The sequence below is a fragment of the Melitaea cinxia genome, chromosome 10 (assembly GCF_905220565.1).
Source record: "Melitaea cinxia chromosome 10, ilMelCinx1.1, whole genome shotgun sequence".
Lineage (NCBI taxonomy): Eukaryota > Metazoa > Arthropoda > Insecta > Lepidoptera > Nymphalidae > Melitaea > Melitaea cinxia.
The window spans coordinates 2,191,122-2,203,668 of record NC_059403.1 but is presented as its reverse complement, the minus strand read 5'-3'; the positions used below and the strand labels follow the sequence as shown (position 1 = coordinate 2,203,668).

Genomic DNA, 12,547 nt, shown 5'->3' with positions numbered 1-12,547 from the left:
TTTATTATTTAATATAAAATGTATTAAAAATAATTACATCTTTTAATTATTTTTTTTGTATTCCTTAATGATGTAAGTTTACTTTGATGAAGATAATTCGTTAAAATTTCTTAGTTTTCTAAGAGAAATATCGCTTTTAAAATTGTACTTATTTGGAAAATATTCGTAACTCTAAATTTTTTTTATCGTTTAATAGAGATACAAATGGAATAAAAATCTATGATAGTGGACAACAAAATTATATTCCACATATTATGATATTTTTTTAAAATGGTTTCAACGTAGAGGTTATTTAAAAGTAAGACTTCAAAGTATACATTGCGACCGTTTACCCAGGGAGGAGGCTGATGAAAAGGTTAATAATTTTATACACATAACATAAATCAAAATTCTGATCTGACTATGGACTTACAACAAAGGTTGCTCTATTATATTTCAAGAATATAAATTACATTATTGCATCCAACACTGAGATTAACGACGTCAAAATATTACAATTTCGCGGATTGTTACCGATTTTTGTGAAATGGCTCTTAAATATTTTAATTCCATCTTACAACTTATGACTCATTCAAACTTACAAGACAAGTAGCACGAACATATTATAAATATTAGTTTTCGATCCATATCTCGGTTTGAAAATTAATGCTGGCCCATGGAATAAAAAAATAAATGAAAGTCTAAATAAAAAAGTTTACACTTTAATAAAAAAATACACAAAACACTTACAACTTTTCTATATAAGGAACATTTAAAGTGTAAAAACAAGGAAGAATAACATGTAATACAAATGCAGTTTGACTTAATTATACGTATAATATCGATTAACAAGTCAGAATGTATAAAAATATTTATATTATCACTAATTTTTCTAAATTTACATTGGAGTGTTATTATTTCGAGACAAATAAGATTCGCATCATTTTAGGTATCGCAACTCATTCACCTTTTTTAAATATGAAAAACTAGTTTAATAATACCTCAAAAAAACTTAGAATTTTTCGAAGCCAGGCATTGGGAATGACTGACTGTAATTCTCAATTTCGTCCTTGAGAGAATTAATTTTAGTTTGAATATTAACATTTTCTGAAATAACTTTGTTGAAATCGACTAGTTTGGGGCCAGATATTGCTGTTATTTCTTTGGCTAATTTCAGTGCTTTGTCAATGTAATCAACTACTTTATCGATATCAGCTTCCTTTAACCCTCTTGTGGTTAAAGCAGGAGTACCTGTAAAAGAAAAAAATGACTATTAATATAATTTTACTAAACAACTGAAGCTTAATATAATATAATTTTACTAAACAACTGATCCTTCTCCTACATGGGGAAAAAGGCCTATGCCCAGCAGTGGGACATTACACGCTGAAGCATAAACAACAGAAGACAGTTTATTTTAATTTTTAATATATTGTACATAAAAAATATTTCTATTGTGTACATAAAAAAAATACCAACATATAATAGACAAGTAAAAAATTTTACTGTGCTACATAAACATATGCTTGAAATTCAATTGCTTTCAGAAGGATTTGATTCCTGTGTTTGAGGTTTTGGAAACACTCGCAACACAATTATACCTCTCCTCCTGTGAATGTAAAAGTCCACCTACACAATTGAACTGATTAATAAATAACAATAGTATTGTTCATACTAACCCAGTCGTATGCCGCTGGGGTTGAGGGCGCTCTTGTCTCCTGGCACAGTGTTCTTGTTGCAAGCGATACTGACAAGCTCTAGTATGCGTTCAGCACGTGCTCCACTGAGGCCCGCACTGCGGACGTCCACTAGGATGAGATGTACATCCGTACCGCCCGTAGCCAGGTTGTAGCCTCGGGACATTAGACCATCGGCCAATCGTTTTGCGTTTTTCAATACCTGGATTGTTTGGGATTATATTATTTATCATTTAATATCTATAGTATTATACTAGCAGACCAGGCAGATGTTGTAATAAAAAGAGGTGATAGTACTCTCACATTACATGTGACATACCGACAATAGCACCACCTGCCAGGTCTGGTCACCATGCATGAACCCATTGAAATGGGACACACACAGTTTCAATCTAATTGGTCCAACCATTTAGAAGTTACATAACAAACACACATACAGAAAAATTATATACATATAAAGATAAGAAGTAACTGGCTATCTAAGGTAGTGTCTCAAATTTTGTGCATTTAAAAATAAATTTTTATGGTAGTATAGATTTTAAAAATTGTCCAAATAATTGGATACCTCTCCAAAATAATTACAAAATTGATATTGAAGCTTTTTTCTAATTTTAATATACATGTATTAGTAGTTAGATGCGGTAATTTAGTCATTACTAAATTTTCGCAGATTATATGTTTTATTTTAATATTAAAAAAGGCATAGTATAATTTTTTTTAAAAGTTCCTGTCTTGGTTTCTTGAGAATAGTGTTGACAATAACACTTTACAAATGAGTACCCATTCTAATCACGGAATATTCAGTATTACTAAGTTTAACAATATTGTAATATATAACTAACCTGTTTTTGATAATCAACAAATTCCGGCAAACATGCTTGCTTCATAGCAGCAGCGATCGCTGCAATAGCGTGATTATGTGGACCACCTTGCAGGCCGGGGAATACGGCTTGATTAATTTTTGTCTCATAATCATATAGTATCTTTTCTCCCTTCGCATTTACGGATTTTACACCTTTGCGATAGAATATGATACCAGCACGTGGGCCTCTTAAAGTTTTGTGCGTCGTTGTTGTCACAATATCGCAATCATCGAATGGACTTGGAATGACACCTGTGAGCAAACGATTATATATTTTTTTAGTAAGGATCTAAATCTGTTTAATGGGAGTTTCTGTACCTTTAGTATGATACATTTGCATTGATATATAATTTCTAATATTTTATAAAGCTATTTTTTATTATTCTAGCTAATGTACTAGCGTCTGTTATAAAATACCTCCTCCCAGGGTATTATTACCCATTAGTATTTTTGATTATAATAAATAATTTTTATTTTCATACTTTATTGTTTATGTTATCAATATAAGTATATAAGAGATATAGTATAGTAAGAGTATATAAAAGATATAGTATAGTAAGAGATCACCTATTAGTGATAGAATATTTTAATTTCAATTGTGTGTTAAGTAAATAAAAATAATAATAATAACAACAATAATAATAATAAATAGTTTCAAATCTCATTTATATATGATATCAAATAAGGGAGATTTTTTTGTGGGTAAGTTTTGTCATTTTTCATTGTCAAGACCAAAACATCTCAGGCGATCTTTAAACCAACAATCAGCTGTGAGGTCAAAGATTACTGACCTCAAAACATGTTACAACATAGAATAGAATAGAGTAGCTATGTAGATGTTTTTGCATTTTTTTTTGTCACTGTTGCCTGATTGCTAGTACCTGGGTGACCGAGCTTAGCTCAGTATTTCTTTTTTAGTAAATCGTGTTTTTTGGAAATCGTATTTAAATACGAATTACACAGTGATAAAATATGAATAATATTTTTCTTTCTGACCGATATAATACTAAAAAACCATTTGATTTCAGCCTATCGCAGTCCACTGCTAGACATAGGTTTCCACAAGTTCGCGCCAAAAATGATGGCGCCAAAAATGTTGCCCAGTCACCACGCTGGGCAGGCGGTTTGGTGACCGCAGGGCTGGCTTTGTCGCACCGAAGACGCAACCCGTCTTCGGCGCAGCTAGCACTTTTTTTGTTTTAAATAGTGACTGTGAGAGAATTTAATGTTTCTACCAGTGATTTAGAAATAATTTTATAAATAAATATCTTTAGCATACTGTTGTCTGTGAGTCTGCCCTACAAGATATACAAATTAATTTTTGTGTTAACAGCCAACTGATATAGCTTATATATTAGACTGGGCCAAAAAAATAAACCTTTTTTTAATGATACTATGAAAATATCATTCATGATGTTAAAAAAAAATTATCGTGAGAGTTTGAGGCCTTATAAGCACATATTAAGAGTTATATCGTTAGGACTGTACGTTTTTTAAAGTTATCGCATTTTTTTACTCAAAACTCGTCAATTTTCAATCTTAAAAATTTGAGCGATGCGTATTCTTAAAGGAAATTAAATTTCCTAGAAAAAAGCTTTCTTAGTAAATTAATGTAAAACAAGCTGTTTCCTCATATTCGTACCTTAAACATTGATTTATTTATTCAATTTTGCGTTTCGTTTTTGGATTTTCGTAACTATCAGAAATATCAATATTTTTATGGTTCAAAATACTTATTTTTCCATGGAAATTTAATACTCTACAAAAAAGTTTATTAAAATTTGCTGGCGCAACGGTCACAGCACTGGTTTGTGGCCTGCCTCGGAAAGCATGTTAAGCCATTTGTCCCAGTTGTTATCATGTACACATAATAGCGATCGTTACTCATAGTAGAGAATATATCCGCCAAACTGCAATAGATTGCATGGTGGATTAAACTCTGATCCTTCTCCTATATGGGAAAAGGGGCCTATGCCCAGCGGTGGGATATTACAGGCTGAAGCGTATATATATTATATTCTTTTATAAAGATACATAAATAAATACATATTTTACACCCACACTCAGGGCGGAAATCGAATCTTCAACCTTTTGATTAACTTAGAGAATAACGCATAATATTGCATAAGTATGTCATATATAATAGCCCCTAGTGATAAACAAATACTAAGTGAGAGTAAATGGACATATAAATAAGGCAACAATTTTATTCGTCACAAGATTGTTATGTACGATACGTGATTGCGAAAGGCACAGGGTGATACATAATTTGTTGCATCATGCATTGGAACAGTAGAATTCCATAACATGATCGTTACTTTATTAATATGATTCTATTAGATATATTAACTAACTACAAATAATATTTCAAATTATACTGAGCTGTTATAAATATCATTTGTTTATTTAATATATATATTTATATATTATAAAGTTGAAGAATTTGTTTGTTTGAACACGCTTATGTCACGGAGTACTGGTTTGAACTGAATATTTTTTTTTTTTTGTGTTGGATAGTCCATTTACTGAATAAGGCGATAGGCTATTTAATACTTGCAAAACCGCGGAGCGCACCTAGTTTAATACATTTTTCGTATTTAAAATAATAATAAAAATTAGTATATAATTTATAAACCTACTAAAAATATAAAATTCTAAGGTTCCTTATACTAAAATAAAAATTATTTTTAAATCTTTTCTTAGATACAGTTTTATGGATATATGCAACAAATTTCTTACCTGCTGCAACAAGTCCAGAAATATGTGACATATCAGCCATTAGTATTGAACCATTTTCATCTGCGATTTTCTTGAATCTCTTATAATCAAAGCAGCGTGCATAACAGCTCATACCAGCTATTATAAGACGGGGTTTGAACAGCCTAGCTGATTCCTCCAGCTTCTCATAGTCTATGAGACCACTTTTAGGATCTACCTATAGAGTAAATATTTCATTTAGTATAACAAGTCAATTAAAATTAAAAAAAAAAATTAAATAAAGAGCATTGTTAGAGGAATTTATTTATAATATTATATATAAGATAGATAAAATGAGCTTTAATCGTAAGTTCAGTTTAGATAATGGTTAGTATTCAAAAAAAAAAAAAAAAAATACAGCAGCCTCAAAATTTACATCAACAAGTGTACAATACACATTATCGGGGATAACTCAAAAACTTGTCAGATCATAAGAAAAACAAGCTTCTGAATAAAAAACAAAATCATTATAACCACTACACACAGTAAAAGTTATGAGATAACACACTCTACTTGAGAACATTCTCCTTTTTTGAAGTTAGTTAAAGATATAGCAATATTTTAAGTTCATTAATGATTCTTGTATAAATGTAGTCTGAAGATCACTATTTAGTAATAAGACTGAATGAGTGAGGATATGAGAAAGAAAGGAGTAAGTGCTGAAGTGACAAATAATAGGGAGGAATGGAAGAGGAAAACATGTTGTGACAAGTAATAAGACTGCGTGTTGTACTCTGTACTTAACATTGAGGTTCACTTTGAATTTATGGTTTTATATGTTGTTGCATGTCTGTACAATAAAATTATTATTATTATTTACGATAGAACAAATCATAACTTACTTTATAAGGCATACTCTCGAAGAAGATGGAAGTTGCTGAAATTTTTTTTGTAGCAGTGAAGAAACCATGCGTCAAATGTCCACCGTCAGGCAAATCCAGACCCATGATACGACCATGGGGCTCAACGAGGGCTGTGTATACGGCAAAGTTAGCTGGAGAACCTGAAAAAGGAAACATTGTTATTTTTTCTCACATAATTTTACATAAATAACAATAAACATTTGTAAAATATATATATTTTTTGTTTTTTACTTATATAATATATTATGCAACTTTATCCATAATTATCATTATGGTAATTTCCATAGATCAATGTATGATAGTCATAATATACCAGCCAATAACCTCTAATTAATAATAAGAATTTTTCTAAAAAAATAAATAAAGAAATATGAACCTGCTTCAATATTTTAATATATATATAAGTTAAAAAAATACTTTTACGGTATAGAATTTTCCTACATATATTGTTAAGTTATGAAATACTAAAGTAATTAAAACTTTTTTAAACACATTAATAATAAAAAGTTATTTTAGATCCTAACCAGAATAAGGTTGGACATTAACTCCCCATTCCTCAGGGTTTAGTCTATAAGCCTCTAGTGATCTCTTCTGAGTAAGTAATTCTATTTCATCAATGAATTCATTTCCTCCGTAGTATCTGAAAAATTTATGTTGTTAATTTCATTCAATTACTTAATGTATTTTTAATTATGTATTCACTAAATTTATTCCTAGTACTACTTCTAGTTTACATAAAATGATAATGATTTTAAGAATACTAACCTTTGATGTGGCATGCCCTCTGAGTATTTATTGCTCAGACAAGAACCAAGGCATTGTAGAACAGGCAGAGATGTAAAGTTTTCGGAGGCTATCATTTCCAAACCCCTCGACTGACGCTGCTTTTCCTTATTCACAATATCATACAGTTCAGGATCTGTGTCCCATAAGTTTCCATATAAAACATTGTCATTCATGGTGGAACTAATGTATAATTTTGTTAATTGTAAATTATTCTGTAAGTTAAAAAATTATTATTAATTTATTTTTAATTCTTCTCGTTGACGACACTGTTGATATCTAATATTAACTGAAGTGATAACTGGTACGGTCTATATTAAAAAGGCCTCAAACCAGTGACCTCATACTGATATCAATGAAACGCAATCGTAAACAAAAGTTAACACACATGCGATCATGCTGTCGCCAATAACTAATTGACGTCATTTATTAGATCGAAAATATTTTAATTTGTTCAATCGTCATGTTTACACTAACAGTTCAAGTTGTGGATGAAACTTTACTCACTATTCAGTTAAAATTTCAATAAAGTAAGATGCGCAATAACCTCTACACTAAGTTGTAAAAGTTTATAAAGTGGTTAAACTTCTCGGAAATTTTTGATTAGACAAAAAATATTTACGCTTACTTACGTTACGGTGAATTTTTCCTTGTACATTCTGCACTGGATTTCGTAATATTTGTAGATTGTGGGTATGCAGTTTTCGAGTTACGAAGAAAACACAGTTTTTCGCTAGTTTGCTGTTCATTTTTTAACGTTTGCTCACGTTTAACCGATCGAAATATACTTCGTTATGTTTATTATTACTAGAATACAATTACCATTTTTATCAACTATGATAACCCATTTTGAACTTTATAATCTTTAGGCTTCACAATATATATTATATTTGACATATTAAATTAGCGCCACAAGAATCAGTCTTACCAACTATAAAATCTTAACTTTGTCGAAGCATTCCTAATTATTGTTTAGTTATTTTAAACTGTTAAAAATTGTTATTGTATGTATACATTTTTATTCATTCAAAACAGCGTATAACGCTTAATCATATCTTACTTAATAATTTTTTTACTTATTTTATAATAAAAATTGGAGACCAACGATTACTTTAGAAAAAATGACTCGGTTAAGGGACCGGTAATATAAGTATGATGGCTTTAATCCACTCAGTAAATATTAATGATACACACTAAACAACCTTATTTATAGATACGGCTTACTGTTTCTCGCGCGACTAGTGGTATAAAAAGGTACTAAATCAGTTTCACTTTCATTTAACGAACAAGTCAACTTACAAGTAGTTATAAAATACAGCAATCATTTAGTAATTTACTTAACGTCCATCATACATTGTACGTACTACGTATAATAAAACTAAGGTAAACACAACATTCAGAGAAAAAACATTTCAACCGACAAGTTCATTGAAACACAATGTAACGTTTTGATTTATTGATTCTGGTTTGTTATGAATGCCATTGAACGTTGTATTATAACAAAAGTTAGAGAATTGGTTTTTAATTTCATTTCACTTTTTTTTTGTTAATATTTGATACTGTTCATAAAAAAAAATCCTTAAAAGGTATATAGTTATAAGAAATATCGAATTACGACCATAAATTAATTATAGTACATCTTAACAGTTAATGAATTAATATTTCCATATCACGGAATTACCTACAGTAAATTATTTAAGGATCGATTTATGTTACCTATTAGCTGCCCGGTCAGACTTCGTTCTGTCAAAAGTTAATACACACAAACACAGACACACACACATACACACACATACATACACATACATCAGTCTAAGGCAGTCCACTGCTGGACACAGGCCTCCACAACTTCGCGCCAAAAATGGCGTGAACTTATATGTTTTAAACATTTTTGAATATCATATCAAAAATTGACCGCTCCAGCGGAGTTCGAACCCGCGTTTCCGACAGACCGTGTCGGCGCTCTAGTCAATTAAGCTATGGAACGATGTACCCGCTAGAGCGAAATTTTTGATATGATGATTTTTATTTTCGGTTTAAGCGAACCGTGGCGCCGTCTATAGTGAGTTCTTTACAGAGACCCGTAACTATTCAAAGTTTCATATTACAATTAAATCTTTGACAGGAGACGATACCATGCTATTTTTTTTTTATATATACGATTTTATTTTTGTGTTACCCATACATTAGGAATTCTAAACATTTTTGAATATCATATCAAAAATTGACCGCTCCATATGTTTATATGTTTTGCCCATAGTCACCACGCTGGGCAGGCGGGTTGGTGACCGCAGGACTGTCTTTGTCGCACTGAAGACGCTGCTGCCCGTCTGTCTATTTCAAAGCCAGCAGTTGGATGGTTACACCGCCGTAGGTCGGCTTTTTAAGTTCCAAGGTGGTAGTGGAACTGTGTTCTCCCTTAGTCGCCTCTTACGACACCCACGGGAAAAGAGGAGGTGGCTATATTCTTTGCTGCCGTAACCACACAGCCTCAAAAAAAAGTTAATAGTAAAAATTATTTTTTGTTTCATTTTTTTTATTTTTATTTATTTTTTAATAAAAATCTTCCGTGGGCTTCAAGGAACATACAAAAAATAAATTAGCCTTTATTCATGTACCTTTTTGATTGGTCGATAGCCATAGCCTATTGGAAAGAAAAGTAGACGAAAAGTAACATTTGCTATAAATGAAAACAAAATCCCATGAAAATTGATATTATTTTCATAGAGGAGCTAAAGTGGCTCACGAAATTTGGCCCCACTTTTTTCGATTTTTGATTTTTTTTTTTAAATTATTTGTTCGTCGTTTGTTCGTTATTTTTCGAATGTAAAAATTGTTTGTTCGTCTCTTATTTATTTATAATTAATCACGTTTCATGGAAGAGTCGTGCGTAAAACACTTTTTCCTTAGGTTTCTCAAGCCAATTTTAGGTAATTTCAGTAATACGAACTAATCTCCTATTTTAACCATACAGTATTTCCGTAAACGCTGGTATACTTATTTTTATCATATGCAATTAAAACCCTAAAAATAAATTTTGTGCCAAAATTTCTACTTTCCATATAACAGAAAAACGTTTAGATGTATTGAGGTTTAAAAATTATTTAAGACTGGACTAATTGTTTATTTATTTATTTTTGATCAATACCTAACAGTATTATTTAATCTAATATTTGTTCAAAAATAAGACGCAATTTTATAAGAAACGTTAATGATTTTGATGTGAGTGATTTTCCTCAATTCTTCAAATCATGAGCCCTTGGATAAATAGATGCGGTTCTATAACAAAATTCGTTCTTAGTGGACTTCTAGTCGCGAGATCCATTCTCAGAGGACCTCTACTTACTGTATACTATCTCTTTACAAATTTCATGTTTGTAGCATAAAAAATTAAGACATTTATAAAATCTTTCGACAGCCCTTACCTATCTCTAATGCAGCCCTTGGCACAAAATCTGTTCTTAGTCCGGTCAATTTAGACATTCGAAGTTACAAAAATTTACAACAAGGTGAAATCGTTCAAAATATAATTATAAATAAAATTTGAAACTTCCCCATTTTTCCCCTGTATGGAAATAAATATTCTAGGTCAAAGGTAACAAAAATTAGTTTTTCGCGATTTTCAGCAAAACGGTACATTTAAGTTACAAAAAAATTGAGTTCAGCAGTTTTTCGGGTGAAGGTAGAAGTAAAGTTTAAACTGGTTCTAATGTATTGTTGACCAACTTCCAAACCCAATCTGTAGGGTCTAGCTGATAACCACTTGAACTTGATAATGTACTAGAAAAAGATGTTGATGAGCAGCAACTGAGGTTGGAGAAAGACAAGCTAATTGAAATTGTTTTTTACTTTTAGTATTTTTGACGAAACAAGTAGTTTTTTAGGAGCACCGTACATAGAAAGAAGAAAACGAATGCCGTTGGTGAGAACTCCTTGTCGAGTTGAATTACTGTTTTTAAAAACTTCAGCACATTGAACCAGATCTTGTTTTTCAAACATTTTGAAAACTGTTATTTTACTCCTCTTGTAAAATGCAGATGTCGCATCACAGCCAGTTGTTGCGTGTAAAAATAGTACATAATTTTGACATTTTGCAAAAGTAAATTAGCTTTGTGATGAATACATTTCCGATTGATGTTGAGCTTTTCTTGATTTTAAGAAGAAAACAGTTTTCACAGTTGGAGCTCGAGCAGTGAGTAATACGAGTACGCTAAGTACAACACCTCATAGGCGGCATGGAAACATGTATATTATGACGACTACAACTTTTACAAAGTTTTGAATCGTTATATCTAAAAAACGGTGGCTCGTAGGACAAAAAGTATTTATACATTTTTTATACATAATTTTATGATCTACATTTTTTTAAAAGTATTTTTGTTTTTTTTTTTTTAATTTTAATGTTTGTCTTTTAAATTAAAATTATTATAAAAATGTGAGCTTAAAACACTTTAATACAAATGAATTCGTGAAAGTTAAAGATTAAGAAGATGCAAACGGCGGAGAATCGATCAATAACTGTTTGGGTAGAAGGATTTTTCAGAGCTTGTACGTGCTCGGTCGGGATCGACAGAGACTGAGTGTGAATTCTTATACAAATAATATACTTACACAAAGTAAGTTTATATTTATGTTATTTTATTTGTGTTCATTATCTTTACATAAGTTTGACTAGCCTGATGGCGCAGTTTGTTGCAGCCCTGCTCCGCGAGTTGTAGGTTTGATTTTCGCCTTAATCTGTTTTTTATATTTCTATTTATGTATTTATATGTAGTATTTCTGTGTATTTATAAAAAAATATTTAGCTATAGCAGTCGGATGTTACCTAGAACACAAGCATAAAGTTGTTTATCTTAAAGGAACGGATGACCGTGTGTGTATGTTATAAGATATATATAAAATTGTTTTTCAACAAGTGTCAAATGAATTTAAGTTGCTCTTTTTACTTAAGAGTCTCGAATTTTTTGTCGAAGTGAAAAGACACTAAATAGAGGTTAATGGATGACGACGTTCATTCAGTACAAATTTCGCATTTAAACAAAAAATTTAATTGTCACTTAGCTCCTGGTATTAAAATACCCTTTTCTTAAATTACAAAACAAGACAAAAAAATTGTGAATGTTTAATTTAATAAGTACATTTCAGTAATAAGATTTTTCTTAAATAGAAAACAAGGTTATCTTAAAATAAATTATAAATAAACGAAGTCCCCCACCACATCTGTCTGTCTGTTCTCGATAAGCTAAAAAACAACTAAAGGGATTTTTAATGTGGTTTTCACTTATAGACAGAGTGATTTATCAGGAAGCTTAAGATATATAATTTGTTGAGGTAAAGTGTAAATGTGTTAATATATGACGATCATTGTTAAAAAGGTCGGAATTAATTCGTCACCTGATAACGTTAATCGAAAACGCTGCCTTGTCCTTTTGAGATATAACAAAAAATGTGTGATGGAATTTTTCATTTTTATTCGCCAATAAAAAAGTCAGCGGAGACATTCCTATGTATATAAGAATTAATAAACGCTTCACACTCAACGGATCCCTCAGTAGAATTTTCTCCTGTGTTGGCGGGCAGGAAACACATACAATACACAAACACAA

The 12,547-nt window shown here is 30.8% G+C and overlaps 1 protein-coding gene across 1 annotated transcript; it reads right to left on the bottom strand.

Moving 5' to 3' along the window:
• Positions 1–685: 685 nt before the first annotated feature.
• On the bottom strand, positions 686–7,519 carry LOC123656944 (serine hydroxymethyltransferase). Its single transcript, XM_045592551.1, has 8 exons — positions 7,449–7,519; positions 6,924–7,156; positions 6,683–6,798; positions 6,138–6,298; positions 5,278–5,473; positions 2,519–2,790; positions 1,659–1,878; positions 686–1,230 (listed from the first exon to the last, which is right to left on the bottom strand). Exons 2-8 carry the CDS (start codon positions 7,115–7,117, stop codon positions 992–994), a joined length of 1,398 nt encoding a protein of 465 aa, XP_045448507.1. The 5' UTR covers positions 7,118–7,156; positions 7,449–7,519; the 3' UTR covers positions 686–991.
• Positions 7,520–12,547: the final 5,028 nt, after the last annotated feature.

What these genes read in the sequence shown, in the direction of transcription:
- LOC123656944 (XM_045592551.1), bottom strand. Translation starts at nt 7,117, where the DNA reads ATGAATGACAATGTTTTATATGGAAACTTATGGGACACAGATCCTGAA. An exon ending in TAATGTCCAACCTTATTCTG is followed by an intron (nt 6,299 to 6,682) that starts GTTAGGATCTAA and finishes TTCCTTTTTCAG; the next exon opens with GTTCTCCAGCTAACTTTGCC. An exon ending in TTGTTGATTATCAAAAACAG is followed by an intron (nt 1,879 to 2,518) that starts GTTAGTTATATA and finishes CAAACAATCCAG; the next exon opens with GTATTGAAAAACGCAAAACG.